A 22,858-nucleotide genomic window follows, 5' to 3' on the forward strand; every position below is an offset into this window, starting at 1 on the left:
AGTAACTGTAGTTAAAAGGCTTATGTTTCTAGTCTCTCACACAAATTGTTTTCTAACATGTATGGGTAAAATTAGTAAACGGGAGTTACTGATGAATATATGTGACCGATTTCTTAGTCTCACTTCCCAAAGTTAAATTTTTGGATGATCTGTCACAATGGCATCTCTTTGCATGTATCAATAGTAACTAAAATGGTATGAGCTATTTAATAGGTTGCACAGATTATATTAAAGTATTTTTGGTATTGAGGATTTTAAATGCTGGCTGTGGGGGGTTTTATCTTTTTATTTTTCAGAACTGGCTAGATCCTTCAAAGGAAATCAAGAGACAAATTCGAAGTAAGTACTTCTGTATTCAGATGTTATGCTCCTTTTATTTCCTCACAGAAATGAAGATAAACTTAGTAGCCTGGATGTTGACTAAATTGTATATTTACAGGTTTAAAATAATTTCTATCTGATAATGGTGTATTCAGCCTTAAAAGAGAAAGCAAATCTTCTATTTCTGTCTGCTGTCTAAGAAGGGCAGAAAGAGTCACTCAACTTTATGCTGTAGAAGTTAATTATTGTACTGGCTATTGCCCCAAAATTTTCCTTTGTTGTACGTGACTAATGGTTGATATTTTTGCATTCTGAAACAGTAGATGCTTTTCAGCTTTGTGCTGATATTTGAGTTATTACATGGAGAATGTCATCTTGGAAAGGTGGTCATGATTGTTGCCATAGGACTTTATAACTTCAAAGACTCACCAGAAAAATATGAAACTCTAAAAAGAGAATTAATATGTCTTACAGAAAATGTATACTCTTCAATACCGATCAGTCCAGCATTGACTTTTTTGATATATCCATTTCCATAATGGAAATGGAATAGAGAGCATAATCTCTGAATGTCTTACTGCAATGCTTTTCAGACTGAATCTGTCTGAAATACCTTTCTACTTCCTATACTCAATACATGATGAGTAATTTATTTTACCCCATTAGCATAAAAATTTGTCAAAGCTCTTCACTGCCTGGGGTAACTTCTCCATGGGGACTTTATGGAGAGTAAATTTAGGTGATGCTCTGACTGAGTCTTCATATCACAAGTGGCCACTAAAAAAATGCTAGACAGCCCATTGCCCTTACTGAACTTCTTTCCGTTGCTTTACTAATTTGTGGCCAATCCAGGGCTTTTTGCTGATGTTTTATTTTTGATGGAAACCTTTTGGTAATACCTGTTAGGAAACATAACTGGGGAGAAGACGATGATGATAATAATATTTACATGCCTACACTTTCAACACAACAAGAATTTAAGTTAAGGAACTGAGAATTTAAGTTAAGGAACTGACTGTACTTGTAATTAAGAACAGCAGGGTATTATATATAATGATAAATACATGGTTTCTTTACTATTGTTGACTCCAGTGTTTTAAGGCAACACTCAATTTTTCCAGAAATCATAGTGTTGTTAATTTTGTTTTCTTTAGATTTTTACATATTGAGGAAATCCCTTACTAGGAAGGTGTGGTTTATATTTTCAGTACAGAAATCAAAGTTACAGAAGCTTCCTTGGAAACTGTTTTTTTCATCCAACATATATATGTTGTATAACCAAACTAGAACTATTAAAATGGTGAAGGTGGAAGTAGTAACCATACTTTTAATTAAGGAAAAGTTACTGGTGTTGTAACTTCTTGTTCTGCAGGTCTTTAGTGAAAACCTATTAGTTGTCCAAATATGTGCACTAAAGGCTGTTTTGTTTTGTTTTTAATAAGTGACAAAATATTGAGGGTGTTTATACTTTCTGTATCAACTTTGTTGATACAAATGTTGTTGATACTTATTTGTCTTCTATAGTGATTTGCATGCTATCTGGCCTGCAATTAGTGTCAAAAATTTGAAGTGTAACAACGGACCTGAAAATTTTTGGATTCACTAGACAGCGTTTTTTTAATACTGTATCATATGCACTACCAAAAAAAATATTTTAAGGGGGTGTGATTTTTCATACTACGTGAAGACCTACATTTTATACTAGAGAGCAAGTCCAGTTTCTTGAATTAGGAATCATGACCGGGTTTTTTTTCTCCAATCCATAGTATTTCAGAGTTGATAGGCATAATAAAGCAAGCAGACAAGTAACAACAGAATTTTAAGGATTTTAAAATGAAACTTGCTTACACCAATTTGCAGGTAATTAGCATGCTGTCAGTCGTGTTTCTTGTAATAAGTATATTAACGTTTCCAGATACTGGAATGTACTGCAGACATATTAACTCCCCAAGATACATGGGTATCAAGTAGTGAGACTTTTCTTTGTTTCAGGCTTAATTCTAAATATATTTGTCTTTGTATCAAGAATGGAAATCTTATGTACAAAACTAGTCATTAAATTTAAGGTACCTGTAAAACCTCTTAGTCCATTTGAAGAAACTAATTTCTTTTTCTCTTGTGGAGCACAAACTGAAGCACTAGCATGCTAGATAAGCGCATCTGGACAAATACATTAATCTGAGCACACAAAGGTGACAAATTTGGAAGTGTAGTTCAGCACATCAGTTTGCAACATAATATTTATAACAATCTCTGTCTCTCCTAAATGCAAGCAACACCAATACTCTGCACACGGGGCATGTATGCACCACCTGTGACTCGGGAAGATGAAATAATAGTCCTATAGTCTCCCCTAAGTCATTTTCTGCAGACTGTCTCTTGCTACATCACGGTCCTCAGGCCCTCTGTTTGATCTCTTATTTGTAGAGGTTGGCCTTTGGCTGGGCATTTATGTGGGATCTCAGCAATTAATGATGTTACTTTGGCTAATGAATGTGATCCACAAATTACTGTCTCTGTTCTCAGGGCTACAAAGGTGACAAAAATCTTGTTTGCTTTCAGCCAGCCTGATCTCTTCAGGAAAATGAATTCTTGACTTTTTTTAGCTCATGTACTTGGCTGTCCACTGGCATGTGTTAAAACCTCTAATTACTTCTTTCAGGGACAGGTGGGTAATTACATTTCTGTCACTATCTTCTTGAAAATTGCTACATCTAAGGTGGACTCAGGCTTTTGCAAAACTGAGAACTTGTGACAGCTTGAGTCTTGTGATGGTACAAGCAGTAGCAACTCACCTTGGAACAGTCTACTCTCAGACACAAAGTGTATGGTGGGTCACTCTTATAAAAAGCTCAAATTGGGATTTTATCTGTTTAAACCAAAGGTAATATTATGTCAATTAAATATTTTTCTAGTCTGCAGCACAATCAGTATTCTTACTGCAAAAAATACTTCTATATCACGTATTTTCTATATATCTTATGAAATGGAGAGGGTTTGGATGTTGTGAGGGCACAATAGACTGGGATACTAAGGGAAGTTTGAATTAATTAAGAAAGATCTTGCATTTTAAATGTACAACTCTGACTGTCAGTCTGATTTTAATGCTAACAAATGTATAGTTATGTGCAGGTACCAAAATATGGTGGTCACTTTATGCAGGTTCCCTTTATTTTATATTCATTTATTTTCTGTATATAACTATATATTTGTAAGAGTTGTAGCCAGTTTTGATCTAAGCTAATTACACTAGAGTATAGCTTATTATTGTTGAAGAGAACTAAGTACCTGTGCCAAGGGAAGAGATTTCCTGCAAAAGCTGACACATGAGAGATCATGAGTAAAAGCCAGGAAAAGCCTTTACTGGAAAAAAACCCCAACTTGGTGACTTTTCCCATTTAAAAGGGATGAATCATGTTAATTGTATGCTGCTAGCTGGTTGGTTCTGTTGTATTCTTTTTCTCTAAGAATGTGCCTAAAGTTGCCACAGAAGCATTTTTGATGTAACAAGCTGGCTAGAAAAATTTTTGACATTTCTGTAGCCCGTACTATTAAACATCAAAACACAGAGAGCCTTATCAGGGACAGAATGTTAAATGTAATTTTAAATCTGGGGGGGGTGGGGGAGGCTTTGTCTTTGCTACCAACTCAGTAAAAAACCAGTAATAATGTGCATTATTGTGTGAAGGCAATTACGTTTGTATGCCTGGGCTGTGCAGCTATAAACAGTATGCTTTAGTGAGAAGTATAAATATAGACTGTGTACACTGTATTATATTTTCTAGTCTATATTTAGGGGATAAATGTGCTTTCAATAATGAGACAAAATATATAGTCACAAACTGTCCAGGAAATATTTAGTACAAAGTCAGCTTCAACATTTTTTCAATAAATTAGCAATGGAATGAGTAGACACATGGAATTTTTCGAAGTTCATAAACTCTGAGAATTTATGGACTTCTTAGCTTTTTATAGAGAATTTTGTTTTTTATTCAAACCATGTCTAGGTCTCCTGCTTTCTGAAAGTTAACGGTAGAAATGCTGACAGGAATGAGCAATGGGTTAAATAGGAATTAAAATATAACTAGTTGAACTGCAGTTCTAGACCAGGAAAAATTGCTTCATGCCAGGAAACACTGCTTCATTCCAGGAAAACTTGAAGACTGGTTTTAGTATCTGTGTGGAAGGACACATCCTTCATCCAGTTCTCCACATCCCACAGCCCTGTTAAGATTACATTTCTCCCTGAATGCTTTTAGCAGCCAGGGGCAGAGTGAGCTTCACTCTTAAACAGAAATTGAAGTGCTTCAGTGAATTTTTTAATGGCCAGTCTTCGCGAACGAAGATCTGGGGAAAGGTCTTTTACCTTTCCAGCCTGCGCAATGGATTTTTTAGGTGAGACACAGCCTGCGCTGAACTGAGCCCACCCTTTAATCCTAAGGTTCATCTACCGGGGCCAAGCAAGCTTGGACAATGGCAGTGAGGTCCTCAGGACGTAGGTTTGTTTAGAGTGACCTTCTCATAGATGGATGGCCTCACAGGGCTAACGGGTTCCATCTGCCCGGGAGACCGAGGAATCGAACCCGGGTCGCAGCAGTGAGAGTCCTGCATGCTAACCACTAGGCCACCAGGGGTCTCAACTTCAGTGAATAGTCCTGTCTGAAAAACCAAAACAGTTTTTGAAATGTTGGAAGACATTAGGAGTTTTGACACAAAGCACCTCTTTACATTTAATAGTTATAAAATTTTAGAACATGTTTCTTTAAAGAAAATAACCTTAAACAAAAATGTTAGCACTTTTTTCTATCATTGTGTTGTACATCTGCATTGTACTTAGTAAAACCTGTTAGAATTAGGGAAGTTCTATATTTTGGTAAGGTATTGGTGCTTTCCACTTACAATACTGGTAGATCAACATTCTGAAAATGTATTTTAATTATTGATGTATGATTTATTTTTCAAATCTTAAAAATTTATTTAAAAATAGAGTGAGGATTAAAGGCAACATTTTATGCTTTTTCAAATTATTAATTTAGTATGAACCGCACTTTTGCTTAAAAAAATGCATGTGTTGTTAACAATTCTAACACACGAGAATTGAAATTTAAAATACCATTGCTTTTGTAGTTGCTAGATGTGGTGTTTACCAGAAAAATATTTTAAAGTAGGAATGGCTAATATTTTTTGTCTTCCATGCATTCTCAATGAATAATTTGTCTTTCTGTCATATAGAACACAGACCTCATTTTGACATCTTGTTCAGAGTTACTGTACAGTCTCTCAAACTAAGTCAGTTTAGGCAGGATAACACTGTTGTCCTTGGAGGAGTTAGAAATAAACACAAATTCAATTCAAGTGCCTTTGAACACACAATAGCTTAAAAGTGTTAAAATATTATGGTAGTTTTCAAATTAAAAATGTCTTCTGATATTTGCATAAGCTACTGTAAAAAATTATCTTAAAGTAATTTTTAACATGCTAATCTTTCACTGTGTGTCTGAGTTTCTAACGGCAAATAAAAATAATCTATTCTTCTTACTAATGTCCTGTAAAAAGACAGAAAAAAACATTCTTCGAGATTTCAGTGATTAAGATTTATGTGACTGGCTAACATTTTTCCGTAAGGTTCTCTCTTTAGTTGCTTCAACTTATTTGAAATTAACAATCAGATATTTCTCATGTTTAGGTTTACCTTGGATATTCACCTTTAATGTGAAGTTTTATCCCCCTGATCCTTCACAATTGACTGAAGACATCACTAGGTATGCACAGTTCCCAATTTTAGAGTTAAAATTACTACTAGTCTAATCGGAAAGCCATATAAAATGTCTTCTTCAGTTTCTGGATGTTGTACACTATAGATGTTCTTACATACATCAACTGCTTTTTGGAACAAGGTTGAAAAGGTAAAGTGAAAACTTCTGGAGGAAACCTGAGCAAGAAGAATTTAACAATAAGTGGGGATATGATTTGGGCGGGAGGTAAGATGTGAGTGATGGTATTTGAAAGAAGCAAGTGGTTTATTGTCAGTCTGCTGCTTTAATATAAAGCAAACGAGGGCATTGGTGGTTTTGAGCAAAGCTTAGGGGATCCAAGGCACTTCAGTAATAATTTATACTAGATTGGTGAAAATGTGGTTTTACACATATGGATTAAATAAAGCCATGAAACATAATAAAACATGAAAATAATTATCTTCCAAACTTCTTAGATAGAAAATACTTAGAATGCAGTGAATACTAGGCACCTAAAAAGTAGCATTGTAAGACTAACATAACTGGGGACTGAGTGCAGGGAATTGACTCATTTTTGCACGAGTTATGGAAAACCTAAATACTTAGTTTTAGTTTAGAGTTAGCTGACTCTGCTGAGGCAGGATGTACGTTACTACTCCACATCGCATCGGATCAGTCTTCTGCACAAAATAAGATAGCTACGCAAGTATGCAGTTGATATATTGCTACAAATAGTCTAAGACATTTAGTACAGAGTATATTTACAAGAAACTGTGTTTGAAAATTTTCAGCAAGTTGGTTGGCTTTTCAATTGTGCATTCAATTGATAAAAGCAATTCTGTTATATCTTAAAGCTAAACTCCTTAAAATTTAAGTTTCACTAGTAAGGCTTTTTTTTCATTTACATTAAAAACTATGTGGAGGATATTAAGCTGATTGTTAACTTGTTAAATTTGGTAGAAGACTGTATGCAGTTCCTGAAATATTAAATTCTAATACATACATGGTTTAAGGAAGGTAATTATGGTTTCAGTACTAAACTGGATTTCTTTTGTATATTACCTGACTTGATTAGCTTGTGAACTGCAAGGGATATAAAAGTTAGAGTTTTAAAGCCAAAGGGAAATGTCAAAGAAATGCAGAGCTTTTTATTTTTAAACCATAGATACCCACAGGCTACAATGTGAACTGAAGGAGTTCCTAAGTAAGCTTTTGTTTAAAACTACAATTACAATTTACATTGGAAATCAGAATTTTTCCTGCTTTTCACATTTTTTTATGAAAGTAATATTGACTCTTAAAAATGAAGTGAAATTTACTGTGTGATGATAATGCTCAAATAATGTAAGGTGTAACAAGTTATTAATGCATTGACTTACTTTAAAATATTCTTACATGATTACATGCATCTTGATGAATTCTGTTGGATCTCTTATTAATTTGCTATTGGTAACACTTTCTCTATTTGTTTCCCCCACCCCCTCCCCTTTCCTTTGTCTTCCAGGTATTTCTTGTGCCTACAGCTTCGTCAGGATATTGTATCTGGTCGACTGCCCTGTTCTTTTGTGACTCATGCCCTCCTTGGTTCATATACCCTGCAGGCTGAGCTGGGTGATCATGACCCAGAGGAACACCGCAGTGATTATATCAGTGAATTCCAATTTGCACCCAATCAAACTCAAGAAATGGAAGAGAAAGTGGCTGAGCTACACAAAACACACAGGTGTGTCATATACAGTGGAATTAAATGAAGTCATCGTGCTTTGTCACATTTATGTCAGTTCTGTTAAGAGTATGTGTAAAACTGCTGAGCTGAAATTATTGTTACTTTGGAAATTGTTTGTTATGTAACCAAAAGGTCTTAGTTTTATCTTTTTGAAAATTTCAGTTTGAAAATAGTGACTTCACTAAGATCTTGGAAGAGAACTTCAGGAGAAAATATTTTTATATGAGCACATCAATTAGTTTAAGCAATATCATACAGCTAGAATATTTTGGAAGAGTGAAGGTGAAAATCTGTGCTCAAGGAAAATAATATGCTCTGAAAGAACACTACCTGTAGGGCAGAAATGCTCTTGATGCCTTATAAACTGAGGTTTTTCTATGTGTCTGAATTCCAGGATTGCACTCAGTTTTGACTCTCAGTTTTTTGTGAGTAAACTCAAGGCTTATTCAATGGTTTTAGGGGCTTGACTCCAGCACAAGCGGATTCCCAGTTCCTAGAAAATGCTAAGAGACTCTCCATGTATGGAGTGGATTTACATCATGCCAAGGTATTGGGGATTGGTTTTGTTTTGTTTTATGGTAGACATGCTTAGTATTAAAGAAAACAGTGTATATGTAGATTATTTTTTAAAAAATTATATGCTTAATTTTTGGTTATAAGCCTTTATCTCTTGGTCACAATAATTACTCAGTTTATAGCTCTAACATTCTTAGAACTTGTTTAATGTCTAAGTTTATTTAGTACATAGACTTACGTGCAGCTTGGAAGTAATATTTTATTCATAAGAACAGATAAATACACTTAAAATGTCAGATTTTTTTATGCCAAGGAGATGTTGGGCCATAAAGTTAAGCCTGAAAGAGGATGTAATTGTTTCCATAATACCATGAGAGTTGAAAACAGATGGGAGGTCTTGGGGGAGAGTGTATTTTGGTGCTTTTCTACTTCTCTGGTTAGGTCAAATCCAGAATCTCAAATCATTAGGAAACTGAGGTATGCTAAGCATATCAGTCATACATTTAAAAAAGAAAAAACAAGACTTCTAAGTACTGGAGAAACATTGTTTAATTTTGTTAGTTATGCCGGTGAAGCAACTTCTTAATGACAGTGTTGGCATTTGATGTAGTTGTTTTGTTGTTGGGGAGGACATGAGATTCTGCTGTATTGTGTGGGTATCAAAGCATGATCAGTAAGTGATTAGTTTTGTGGCCTGTAAAACTTGCATCAAATGCTGTCAGTGGAAGAGAATGCTCAGAAACCCTTCTGTTACTTCCTGTATCTTTACTGGAATAGTAGGTGACTGTAAAAGATCACCTTGATCACCAACTTGTTCAGACTTACACTGACTTCTTTTAAGTTGGAAAGGCCTGTTTTTAATTTTTCTTCTTTTAGTATTTGTTGAAATTATTGGTAGCACACACACTGACCATACCCTTCCTTGCTTTTATGTTGTTAAATTAGTCCCTATTACCAGAATATTGAAGAATTTCCCAGAACTGTGGCATATGCTTTGGCGTATGAATGCCAAAAACGTTCCGTTGGAAGCCTTTCCTAAAAAATTAATATACTTGGCTATTTTTTATTTAAGAATCTCATTGTCAGAGTCTTCCAGGATGGAATATGAAACATGTCTCAGTTACAATATTTTCCCTCTAGGTACATCAGCAATAATTGTATGGAATGTTATTAAACTGATATTTATGAAATTGCCTCATACATTATAGGATTCTGAAGGTGTGGATATCATGCTGGGTGTATGTGCTAATGGTCTGCTGATTTACAAAGATAGACTCCGGATAAACCGCTTCGCTTGGCCAAAAATTCTGAAGATTTCATACAAGAGAAGTAATTTCTATATCAAAGTCAGGCCAGCAGAAGTAAGTAGCATCTTTCTGTCTTGTTTCTTTTGTGAGATCAGTTCTATCCAGCAACAAGAAAACATCCTCATTTTTTGCCTAGTTGCCCTCATAAGCTTATGAGGGATTTGAGCAGAACTTAGGAGTGTTTTTTTTCTCTTCAGATTCTACTGATTGTATTAAACACCTTGATTACTAATTGCAAACCAAGAAGAAAGTCTGTTTTCTGTTGTTAATAGATGCCATCTTATAATTTTATGGGTTTTTTTACGGAGAAAGCTAGTTACACTGGCCATGTTTTTACTGTCTATACAAACCTGCAGTCCTGCGAGAGAGACAGCTTCTCTTCCTCTTCAGGTATAATTGTTCACCAAATGTCAACAAATCTAGTTTGTGGCTGTAACCAAAGGCTTGAGTTCCTGTAGGATGTTATAACTCTGTTAGATGCTGTGGAAGTTGTGGATTCAACTTTCTTTTCAGTTACCAACAAAAGTTTGTGAGAGTTGCTGGGGGGGGGGGGGGGGTGGGATGCTACATTTTGAACACATTGTAACTGGAAATTTAACAAAAAAAAAGAAAATGTCAAACAGTGTAATACTTTTTTTAGATTACACTCTAAAATATTTAAGGTAGCTTTTACTGTGTGAATAAATAAAACAGAAGAGAGGTCATACCAGTTTTACAATACTAGCATTGTAGTTTTGTAAGTTTTGGAACACAGATGTATTGTTCTTGCAGTTCCTGATGGTGTGCATAGATGAAATACTTTTGCTAAGAAACTGTTATACAGTGAAACAGATCATATAATCTTAACACTGCAGTATGCATTTCAGACTCTTATTAAATCCAAGGAAAGTGGGCAGCACATCCTGCAGTACAATTGCTTCATGCAGTTTAAGTACATTGGTCAACTAGTCAGAAAATCAGCAAGGAACACTGAAGTATTATTGGATTTCTCAAGAATCATTAGTACATATTAGGAAGTGATAATGTGATTATTACCCATCATGACTTAGCCCAACAAGTATAATTCTTTTAAAAGGCTGGAAATTCTGATCTTTCTAAGATTTATGTGTTTTTAATCTTATGAAGTCTCATGACAGGAATGTTACAGCTTGATACAGTAATGGTCTGAACTCTACGTATTAATTAATAGCCAGCTTAAGGAAATGGGTTAATTTATTTGTGGATTCTTTCTAGCTGGAACAGTTTGAGAGCACTATTGGGTTCAAACTGCCAAACCATCGGGCTGCTAAAAGGTTATGGAAGGTTTGTGTGGAGCACCATACTTTCTTCAGGTAAATGATAATTCTCTGCTTCCTCCACTTTACAAGGTATGCTCATATCTTTCTTTTAAAGGATATGAGGAAAGTAGAGATTTCCCTCATCTTTGCCCCTAATTTTTCAGTCCAGTAGTGCTTCTTAGAAGACACCCTGACAATCACAATTACCAATTCTTAAAGTCTCAAGTACAATTAACTGCTTTATCAAGTCTTTCAGAGTGCTAACAGGATGGAACTAAACAAGTGATTGTGCATCACGGGAGATATTCAAGAGTTTTCTGGATGACCCACTGTGGTCCCTTCCAACTAGACTCATTCTGTGGTTCTGTTATAAGATTTCCTGAGAGATTGACTCTGCAGAATGACCATCTAGAAAGCTACTATACATCTTTACAAGAAGCTCTCAGGGCTCGACAGTAATCTTAATTCAATTAGCTTTAATGTTAATATTCAATTAACTTGAATATGCTGCTGAGTGTAAATGCTTACAGCTGAGTTTTTCCTTATTTATGAGCTGGGCTGAGTTCACAGTCATTCCTCGAAGAAGATAATCACTTTAAAAATAGACTATTGTTTATAGTCTGCATTTTTTTCCCCAGCAAATGAGGAACATAAAATTCTGAATTGGTCATTGAAACTATCAACTATTTGTAAATGAGCACTTGACAACAGGCCACAGAGTTGTACCTCTGTCTGCTTCTTCCAGGGAAAAGGAAATTAAAGAATCTTCATTTAATTTTTATGATAACACACATTCTATGAGGGAGTGCATGTGCCCCGTGCAGCCTAGGAGTCACAGATGTAGGTTGAATCTCTTATGGAATGGATAGGCATTAAATCTGAGTTTCTTGCTTTAAAGCACAGTAACTAGGGTATGTAAAGGGTAAACTTTCTCCATCAGTAGCCTGTTTGTTTTAAAAAAGCAGTTGTGTTTTAAGGTAGATGCAATCCTGGTACTGAATATACTTGCTAGATTGAGAACTTCAGAAAACTTGGGGACCAGGAGACCTAAGTAGTTGATTACTGGAACTGTCTTATTGGATGGCTTTCAGTATTCAGATTTTCATTGAATGTAGCATAATCTTGAATGCAATGTTGGAATTTATTCTGATATTGGCAAATTTCAGCATAAATCAGTCTCCAAATGCTTAATTTAGAAGCACTTCTATTTTAAATCCTGATCAGAGATTTTTTTTTTCATGTTGATAGAATTCATTAGCTATGTTAATTAACATAATCAAGCATTCTATTCTTCTTGAACATTCGAAGTCTGCTTTGGCTGGTGGTGTCCATTACCATAAATAGCATGCAGTTCCATGCACAATGAAAAGTTTTTATCAATACTCTTCAAATAACTCATGCAGTGATTTACTTTGCTGGTAAACTGTATATCCTAGTTTTATAGTAATAAAATAGACCTGAGTAAAGAAAAAACAAATCTTATTCAAGTCAAAAATCCTAAACTGACCACTACCATTTGCAAGTATGAAAGTTTTCAAGAGCATTAATAGGTATGAGATGATCTTATTGCAGAAATTCTGACATAATAAAAATAAGTGGATTTTATTCCAGTCAGAAGTGGCTTTTCCTAACCAGGAATGGAATTACAACAAGAATTATGTAACAAATACTTCAACCATTCTGTAAAATCCATATACCCCACTGATGTCATCTGACGGAAAATCCTCAGAACGTCTCATCCCGATTTAAAAACAGTAAAATAAATCCAGCTATATTTTCCTCCAAAGATAAAAAGCAGAAAGCAATTGCTGCAGTGTGTAAAGCTTGTGTATGATGCCGCAGTAAATTGTATACAGTTTAGATGTATATTTTTAGCTTTCAAATTTCTTAGCATGCCCTACATAACATGGTAAGACTCCTTGTGTTATCTTATGTAATGTTTCAGTTTTTCTCAAATAACCACCTTAAGATAGATTTTCTTATAATGTGTAGGAAATTTAGCCAATATATGAAGTTATTTATAAAAGTTGTAATGAAATATTGAAATATTGAAAATGGCAACCAAAAGGCATTGTATTCACTTATTATCAGCTCAAACTCATGGGATTCCGGTACCATTTTCAAAGAGCAGGAATCTACTTCAAAAATATAGTCAGTCTATATATCTACATTAATCTTTTGAGGTAAGCTCAGTTGGCAGCTCTGGATCTTAACCAGCGTCTGCAGAAACCTGCTTATATTTACACTTTATGGGATTTTATTTGAAATTTTCACAATTGTTTGTGTCTCCTCAGAATGCCTTAAAGTGGTAAAAGCATAGTTTTCAGTTACTTTATGTAATTAAGTCTGTAATACAAAAAATCTATTCAAGTGCCCTTAATCAGGAAGTAATTAGTTCTCTTGTTTTTTCCACATTAAAAGATTAAAAGTTTATCTCAGCAGGGTGGAAGATAAAAATGGCAGTTAATGCCTTGCCAAGACTGGAAAATCAAGGACAGAAGGAACCTTGGAAAAACCCTTTTAGCTTTCTTCCTCTAAGTACATAATGCATTCTCTCTTGTAAATAATGGGGAGAAAGACTGTTTTACAGAAGCAATGAAAGTGAAGCTCCAGATAGTTGCAGTTTTATTACATAAGCGGCCTTAGTGCAGAAGGGTGGATGAGTTTGTCTTGAACTGTTTTCTTTAAAAATGTGTTGGAACAGATTAAGATTCAGGTGTGTGCTTATGCACATTAGGCATAGGGGATTGGATTGGATCCTTCTGGCTAGTGCTATGACAAAGCCATAAACATAATCTCTTAGAGAAAATGGTAATCTACTGAGCTGTATTGTTTGCATGGCAAGGTTTTGGTAGTAGGGGGGGCTACAGGGGTGGCTTCTGTGAGAAGCTCCAGAAACTTCCCTTATGTCTGATAGAGCTAATGCCAGACAACTCTAAGATGAACCTGCTGCTGGCCAAGGCTGAGCCCATTGGTGACAGTGTTGATGTATTTAAGAAGGGGAAAAAGCTACTGTGCAACAGCAGTGGCAGCTGGGGAGAGGAGTGAGAATATGTGAGGGAAACAACTGTGCTGACCCCAAGGTCAGTGAAGAAGGAGGAAGAGATGCTCCAGGTGCCAGAGCAGAGATTCCCCTGCAGCCCTTGGTGCAGACCATGGTGAGGCAGGCTATCACCCTGCTGCCCGTGGAGGTCCATGGTGGAGCAAACACGCACCTGCAGCTGGTGGAGGACCCCACGCTGCAGCAGATGCCTGAAGGAGGCTGAGATGCTGCACTGAGGAAGGTTTGCTGGCAGGACTTCTGATGGCATGGGGAACCCATGATGGAACAGCCTGTTCTTTGAAGGACTGCACCCTGTGGAAGGGACCCTTGCTAGAGTTGTTTGTGAAGAACTCCAGCCTGTGAGAAGGGCTTATATTGGGACTTTCCTGGAGGACTGACTTCCATTGGAGGAACCCTACTCTGGAGGAAGGGTGTGAGGAGTCCTGCCCCCTATGAGAAGGGAGTGTCAGAGACATTGATGTATGTGATGAATTGACCACAGCCTCCATTCCCTGTCCCCCTACCCTGCTGGTGGGGAGGAGGTAGAGCAAATCAGGAGTAAAAATTAAGCCTGGGAAAAAGGAGAGAAGTGAGGGGGAAGGTATTTTTAAGATTTGCTTTATTTCTCATTATCCTACTCTGATTTGATTGATAATAAATTCAATTAATTCTTCCCCAAGTCGAGTCTGTTTAGCTCATGATGACATCTCAACCCATGAGCTTCTTGTTGTATCTTTTTCTCTCTGGTCCAGCTGAGAAAGGGGAGTGGCTTTGGTGGGACCCTCGTATCCAGCCAGGGTCAACTCACCGTAGTAGCTCACTGTCTTTTTGCTAGGTATCTGAAAACTCTTCAGTTTTACTGACATATCTTTAAAACAACTGTCATAGTTTTCAGAACCCAATACTGGATACTGTCTTAATATATGTTGATCAGATTCCACTGACACAGATATTCCTGTGCAGATGCTTCAAAAGAATAGAACAAAGTCAGCGTACTCTGAAGTCTCGCTTGCTCATCTGTGCCATCCTCAGTGCAAAGAGCACAGTAATTGCTGGTTTTGCTTGAAAGAAGCTGATGTTCAGTGAGCTGCTCATTCTTTGCAGATCCTCAATCAGAAAGCTCTATTTGCAATAATCTGATAGTTTTATACAGAGAGAGAATAGGCCATGGAGACTGCCATGCTGGGTGAGCATGTATTTGCAGCATTACATTGATCCAGGAAATGACATCAAAGACCTTGCCAGAGAAGTGGGGACTGGGAAGAGTTCTTGCAGTGATGACTGTTTATCTTATCAACAAGGATGGCACAGGTACAAACAGTACCCTCAGTGTTGCAGTTGATGGCTCAGATTTCAGAAACAAAGTACAAGCCATGAGGGTTAGATGAATATGAACTTTGAAATCCTCATACCGAAAGAAATTCAGGGAGGTATAGAGGACCTGTCTTCAAACTCATGTGATGTCAAAACCTGGTGGAACAAACCAGAATCTCTTACAGCAAATTCTGCCGCTTGGTACTTGGACTTTCTGACATTGACTCCAAAATTTAAGGTACAAACATACATACCCAGCATTAACAGTACAAGTAACTGAAGCTCTTTTTCACCCCTTTCACAATATGCTTTTTCCCCCCACTTCCTTATATCCAGCAAACATCAACCTATGTAAATGTATAAATGACTTTGTGAAGAAACCAGTCTGAATGTAAACTGTTAGGCTACTTACTGTTGGGTCACAACTCTCCAGCCATCTCAATCTTTTTGCACTTGATACAGCATTTTATACAACTTTGAGATGCCATTCCCTAACTTTGAGGAACAAGTGCCGTATTGGTACCTCAGAATATAGGAAAGACAGTGAAAGTGAAACGTGCAGTTTTTATTATAAGCAACGTTCTAGGGAGAGAGATCAGAGATCTGAGAGGTATTCTGCATGGACCTATAATGGCCTCGGCTTTCTACAAAAAAATACAATTTAAGCAAGATAGCACCAAAAGATGAGAATCCCAGATGCTTAGTCATACTGTGGAAAAATGTGATGGTTATCAGTGTCACTTCAACTCCAACTGCAAATAGTAAATACCATGCATTGTTTTGGAAGGTCTTTGAAGAGTTTGCAGTAGAATCCTTTCTTGGAGACCACAAATTCTGCACACGGAACTGAAGCTGAAATACAATAACTGGCTTTAAAGTACCTAATGAACCCTAAAATAAAGCCCTTTTAACTGACTTTCCTCATACTTTCTTTCTAGACTTGTATCACCAGAACAGCCTCCAAAAGCAAAGTTTCTAACCTTGGGTTCCAAGTTCCGCTACAGTGGACGTACGCAAGCACAGACACGGCAGGCGAGCAACCTCATAGACAGACCAGCTCCATACTTTGAACGCACGTCAAGCAAACGTGTTTCCAGAAGCCTTGATGGAGGTATGAAATTTGACTTATTTTTGCAGTGTAATGATTACATTATGTGCTGTCACTCTGATCTGACCAACATTCGAAAATATCGACATTATGGATGGCCAGAAGGTCAACTGACAAATTTATGAATTTCAGTTTCTAATGGGTGATGTGTGAGGAGTAGCCACTTTGTGTATTTATCAATGTTAGGGGACCTAAACAATAAGTTAAGTCTTTGCCTAAATTGTATGGCACTGCTGTGAATATATGCAGAATTCTATACTGGGTACATAGCATCTGTGTACACTACTCATATCTTTTTTTTATCGGATAGGCATGCATTATAGGTTGTTAATCAGAATTGTTTGGTCAGTGGCAAACGTGCTTGCACTGACAGCATGTGATGAGTCCATGTGGCAACCGAAAGTCGTCACATCAATGTTACTGTCTGACTCTGTTTTAGTTCCTGTTCTTTTGGTTAGAAACAATTTAAATTCTTCCCAGCTCTCAGAGGCTGTATAATCAAGACTTTCTGGGATCCGTTGTACATCATCTACAGAATACAGGCGTGTGTGCACGTATGTTCAGGCCCAAACTTTCACTCTTACAGAAGCATCACAGTCAAAATTTTGAACATGATGAAACATTGCTCTGAAAGCAGCTTTGCACAAAAGGATCTGAGGATTCCCACGGAACAAGTTGAACATGAGTCAACACAACTGTGCCCTTAAAGCAGAGAAGGCCAACTGTATCCTGGGTTGTATTAGCAAGAGCACAGCTGGCATATTAGAAGAAATTATTATCCCTCTCTATTCAGTACTTTGTGAAGACCATACCTGAAATACCGTGTCTATCTTTGGGTTCCACAGTATTAGATGGGCAGTGACATATTACAAGGAGCCAGTAAGGGCCACAAAGCTGGCCAGGAGCCTGTGATATATGAGGAGAGGCTGTGGGAACTGTGATCTTTCAGCTTTAATAGAAGGCAGCTGTAGTGACATATTGCTGTCTACAGCTACTGACAGGGAAGGTGAAGACAGAGTCGTGTGTTTCTGGAAGGTGCCTAGTGATAAGGCTGGGGGGACTGCCTGCAAGTTAAGACACAGCAAATTTTAGTTACAAGTAAGAAATTTTTGTTTGTTTGTTTAAAAAATACCTTAGACATGCTCAAAACTCAACTGGACAAGTCCTTGAGCACCCTGGTTTAACTGGACATTCTCTGAGCAGGAGTTTGGACTAGCTGACCTCTGGATATTCCTTCCAACCTAAGTTACTCTGTGATTTGTCAAAAGTTACTTCTGGAACTTCAGGGATGTACACCCAAAAAATGCTCTATTTGCACCCAAGAAGGGATCAGAAGCTTAAGTTGCAGAACTTACTACTTATAGAGGCCCCCTGAAAACCTAACATCCCAAATGCCACATTTTCCATTAGCTGGTTTTGGCTTCTCTGCAGCTTAAGGGCTTCTCTGGTATGGAGCTCAGACTTTTCAGAAGAGGATATCCCTCAAAGGTACTCCAAGAAACACCTCTTCCTCTCAACTTTTTGCACCTTGGCTTTGTAAAGTAAGGGCATATGGAGGTATTATAGGACATTACTAAATTAATTAAGTTTATATCAAAGTTGTGTTTATTAAAGCTCCTTAATTTAATTGAATTGTTCTCTATTTCATTACTACTATTTTGACTAAGCCAGTCATCATGATTTAAAAAAAAGAGTCATCCTGCTCATCAGTCCCATTACTCTGAATCAAATAAGAGGAAAACACCCCTAATTTAAGGCTTTTCACTCCCTTGTGCTTTGACTATATTCAAGTGCACATATTTAGTATTTCCACTTTCCATTTTTTGCCAGCATGTAGAGGGAAGCTCTTACTCTCACCGAGCTCTTTGTGCAGTTTTGCTAAGGTTCCAGCGAAAAATACTGTGACAGTTATATGCATAGCTATTTCTATATTGCATTAAAGGAGATAGTGGGTTTCCACAAAATATTGTTGCTTATTTCTTTTTTTATGGTGATTTACACAGTCCAAAGAACAATACCTTCAATTTATTTTCCAAGACTAATCAAGAAGTTGTTAAGTACCTGTTTAATAATGTGAGGATTTTTTCCCCTTGCATAGTAAGTGCACATTTTGCGACGAGGGCGCATTGCTGTTCATATCAGTGCAATGGGAACCATAGACTTTTTATAAAGCCAAGAAGCTGACAAATATTGTATCACTCAGTAACTAGCTTGTATTACTCATTGTTGACATCATCATAAACCACTTCTGTTAAGAAGACTTGAAACCAAAATGTTTCAACTTACTCCAATTAACCAAAATTATTTTGTTCTCCAATAGCTCCTATGGGTATCTCAGACCAAAGTCTAAGAGACTTCTCTGCTGCTGGAGGCCAGACTGCTGGAGATAAAATCATTGACACTGAAGCTGCTGGTCAGGCCAATTTAAAAGAAGGTGGCAGAGAAGAAGATGGAAGCCCAGTCAAAACTCCACAATTAGAATTGACTCAGGATGGAAAGGTATGACTGACTTTCACACCAAAATTATTTGTTCATGTGGTGTTTGTCCATGTGTGGTTATTTAGTGTCTATTGCTTCTGAATATCATACAGAACATCATATTAAAATATTCAAGTACAATTCTCAAGTGCTTTCTGTGGGTTTAACTTCATGTAAGTGTATGTAAGCAAAAGAGAGTACAAACTTCTAAATGGCATTGAGCTAGGTTTCTTTTACTGCTATAAATCTAATTTGAATTCTTAGTAAGCTTACATGAGTTCTTGAATAACTGTTTCAAAGGGTAAATAATGTTATTAATTTCCTTAGTTTGTTCAGATTTTAAAAAGAAATGCTAATATATATCCACCGGTGTGTACATTCTACAAACTACAGAATTTTCTACATTCTACAAAATACACCCAACTACAAAGTTGGAGATATTATGACTGAATTTAATTACCATAGGTAATAGTATTATTTTAGTAGCCATTGCAGAATTATTTCATCCTTTAAAAATTTGTATGTTGACTAAGGTGTAGATTTCTGTGAAAAGTTGAGTACTGTGATCTGTTCCTGTTGCACACATTTACTTGTCTTGTTTGTTTGAGCTATAGGGGAAATAGGTCAAAAAATTAAATTTAGATTTTGTATGATTTGATGTAAAAATTTTCTCCTAAAGTGTCAACTAAAATCTGCTGCTCTTTCTCTCTTAGGGATAATTTCTTTTTCAGCAATTCTCCAGAACTTACTTTAATATTTAAAGAGTAATTTTGTCTTCAAACGTTTTTGCAAGTTAGCTACCCATTTTATTCTTAGCGAGACTGCTGAGTTTCTCTGTACAGTTCATATGTTTCCACTGCATTCAAGTCTAGGAAGACAACAATACCATAGTGGCATTTTCTTTGTTTGCTGGCAAGTTGAAATACTTTTGAATTAGCCTAGAAAAAAGACACACAGTTTCTTCATGTGAGAAGATGGTAAAATAAATGACTATGTTTTGCCTTTGGGCTTGATAATGGTGATACTCCCTTGTTTGGGTATCTTTCCATATTTTAATCAGAGGAGAGGAAAAAAAAAGAGGCAGTATTTCTGGGAGTTGTTCCAGGAAGCTGTTCAGTAAGGTTTTGTTACACATGCCTATTCTGTGAACAGCTTTCTTTTTTCCCTAGCGCAGATCTTTCTTTTTTCTTTCTGGCTCTCTTAAAGTCTTAGAGAAAATAGTTATAAACCCAAGAATCAAATACCAGCTTGCCTTTCGTGTACTGCACTGTCCTCTGACCTTTCTGCCAAAGCCTTGAATGTCTGTCTGCTTCCATCTGTTTTGTGACTATTACAGTTCAAAAGTGCACGGTTCTTTACAACCTGAGAACAAAAGATTCGTAATGGGTTCCTTTCATAATTCACAGAAGTAAACAAGTTGGCTGCTTATAAAACACAAGGAGATTTTTATTTTTATTTCTATTGCTTTAGTAGAGCTATCCCTTCTTCTAAGTAAAAGTTTTCACTAACTAATAATTTCTTTTTTTCCCCTCTTCACGTGCCTTCAAACTTGCATTTTTGTTGTGCTTTCATTTTCCACTGTGCACAGAATTTTTTTCTTCAGCTCACTCACATACACCCGTCATCACTACCCATCCATTCTGTGTCATCCCATCTTACAAACTTGTCACCTGTCCGTGAGATAGACATGCTTTCAGATATTTCAGAGGAAGATTCCTTTGGAGAGCCCCTCCTTACCATCTCAGACATTTCAGAGTGTAATTCAGTGGAACAAACATCAGATCATAATAAAACTAAAACAGCTTCACCAAATAATATCTTTGAATCTATGAGACCCCTAGCTAGTCGAGGCTCCCCTGCTGTTGAGGGGAAAATCCATACAAATGACTACAAAAGCACTGAGCTGTGTGTCTCATTCAGCTTCTTCAGATGCCTTTCTTTTAGTTTCCGTTCGCTGCTTGATGAGGATGGCTATATTACTTTTCCTAGCCTTCCTGATGTTTGCATCTCTTTCCTCCCACCTGGCCTTCAGCACTATATTCCTATTACCTCTCCTTCCTTCATCCCCTCTTTTCTCCTTATCTTTGTGCTGCTTCTGTCTGCTTTCCAGTCTATTCCTTTTTCACTCACATTTTCCCTTCCTCTTGCTCTGTCCCTCTGCTACCTGGAGCCAAAGGCGACCTCCTTTAGTGGCTCTAATGGCAGTGACCTGAATGACAAAGCAGAGGAAGAGGAGGTGTGTAATTTTGTTGCTTAAATGTTGACACTTGCACATGGCTTTTAGGCTTGTTTTCCCAAGGCTTGCTCAGTTTTGCACACTTCCTAGTATAGAGATATGTCTACATACATGCCTGTATATATATATAAATACACGCACACATGCACGCACATGTGTATATCTGTATCTTTTTAGCATCTTCTTTGTGAAAAATTGCTGTTGTGGGATTTTTAATCAATAATTTTTTGCTTGTGGTTTTTCTGCCTGATTTCCTCCAGCATGCATAATTCTACAGATACTGAGATCATTCAGATACTACAGATCATTCAATTCTACAGATACTGAGCTGCAGGTGGACTTGCTTTGTAGGTCAAAATGTTTGCGAGAGCATAAATCTGCATACTGAAAGTGCTCTGTGTAATAACAGATATGTTATTATTTGATACTATTTGCAAGTTCTACTTGCACTATCAATTTGTTTTAAAATGCATGTCTCCCACGTGCATTGACTGGAATGCACATCTCCAAAGTTGTATTTAGATCTAAAAAATCAAATTCCTAAAAGCTGAAATCAGAAAACTGTGAATACTTTAAAATCAGCAAATCAGCTTTTTGTTATTTCAGATTTCAGATGTTTCAGCTCTACAAGGCTGTGTGCAAAGTTGAGTCTGTCCATGGCACTTTTTCTTTTTTTACATGCTTTGATTAATTTCTAGCAGTAGTTAAGGTGGAGACTGATTTCATTCATTAGCTGGGATTGCAGTTTGTGTCAGATTGAATCACTGAAATCTGAACATTCTTTGGAATACACTGCTAAAATTGCTGTACAGAAGCCTCAGTCACATTGATGTGTTACTCTGATCATCTGGAATGGCTGACAAAATGCCTCCTTTCCTTATGTCTGCTGCGCATGTTACAGCACTAGGAAAAGGTCTTTTATTTTGATCCTCACAGGAAATATGAAACCAAATATTATAGAACCAAAAAAGAGGAGGGCCTGTTTAATGTTACATTTAACAAAGTTTGCTAAATGGATGTACATGTTAAAAACACAGTAAATATGATACGATGTCATTATAACACCAGTCTAAGTTTTTAAAATAATGAAAAACGTGACTGTAAAGATTTTCTCAATGTTTCTGTAACCTAATTCAATCCATAATTTGTAACATAAAGTTACAGAAAACAGAACCCGAGATAAGTCAGAAATGAATAAAAATGCAAAAATGTGCATTCACACAGAATCCAAAATACAACAGTATGAGCAGTAAGTAAACCTCTCTTCAAATTTACATACTTGCGGAGTGTTCACTTCTAAATGCATCTTTTCTAATCTTAGCAGTTGATATTTGTACTTGTCGAAAGACTGGGAAGTGGTTTGCTTTTTAAAGGATGCTGTTCCTTAAGGCATTCAGAATACTTGGAGAGAAGATATGAAGATTAGCTACCATTTCCAACAGAGTGCATTGCAGTTTCAGAAGGAATATACTCAACCTAAAAAGGGGGAGAGGGGTATAAATAACTAATCCCAAGACAGCAACATTCCTAAAATATTAAGACAGTTTGTAGATACAATATTCAAATGTTTGACTTGAACCCTAGACTTTTCCCAAAAGAACTCCTGGATTAGATTCCATTTTCCCATCAACTTGTTGCAGAATTTCAGTTGCTTACCATAGAAATTATGCATATCATTTTCCTTTGTTACTCATTCTTAAATTTTCACCTGAGAAACACTTAAAAAGTACAGCAAGAAAGGGACACAGGGTGAAACTTCCATTTTTCATGTCGCTTGTGCCAAAAATTACTTCAGCC

At 36.6% G+C, this 22,858-nt stretch overlaps 1 protein-coding gene across 24 annotated transcripts in view; it reads left to right on the forward strand.

Moving 5' to 3' along the window:
• The window catches only part of EPB41L2 (erythrocyte membrane protein band 4.1 like 2), a 141,436-nt gene that overhangs the window by 98,276 nt on the left and 20,302 nt on the right, over window positions 1-22,858 (forward strand). For 23 of the 24 annotated variants that reach the window (XM_027691055.1, XM_027691063.1, XM_027691028.1 and 20 more), the window contains 8 exons: window positions 297-339; window positions 6,008-6,083; window positions 7,561-7,779; window positions 8,242-8,329; window positions 9,507-9,659; window positions 10,839-10,936; window positions 16,178-16,350; window positions 18,668-18,846. In XM_027691055.1, coding sequence (XP_027546856.1) covers window positions 297-339; window positions 6,008-6,083; window positions 7,561-7,779; window positions 8,242-8,329; window positions 9,507-9,659; window positions 10,839-10,936; window positions 16,178-16,350; window positions 18,668-18,846 — 1,029 coding nt within the window. Of the gene's footprint in view, window positions 1-296; window positions 340-6,007; window positions 6,084-7,560; window positions 7,780-8,241; window positions 8,330-9,506; window positions 9,660-10,838; window positions 10,937-16,177; window positions 16,351-18,667; window positions 18,847-20,413; window positions 21,327-22,858 lie in introns of those variants that run through there. The other variant, XM_027691186.1, reaches the window with a different exon arrangement.

The sequence above is a fragment of the Neopelma chrysocephalum genome, unplaced genomic scaffold, assembly GCF_003984885.1.
Source record: "Neopelma chrysocephalum unplaced genomic scaffold, ASM398488v2 Primary Assembly neopelma1_23, whole genome shotgun sequence".
Classification (NCBI taxonomy): domain Eukaryota; kingdom Metazoa; phylum Chordata; class Aves; order Passeriformes; family Pipridae; genus Neopelma; species Neopelma chrysocephalum.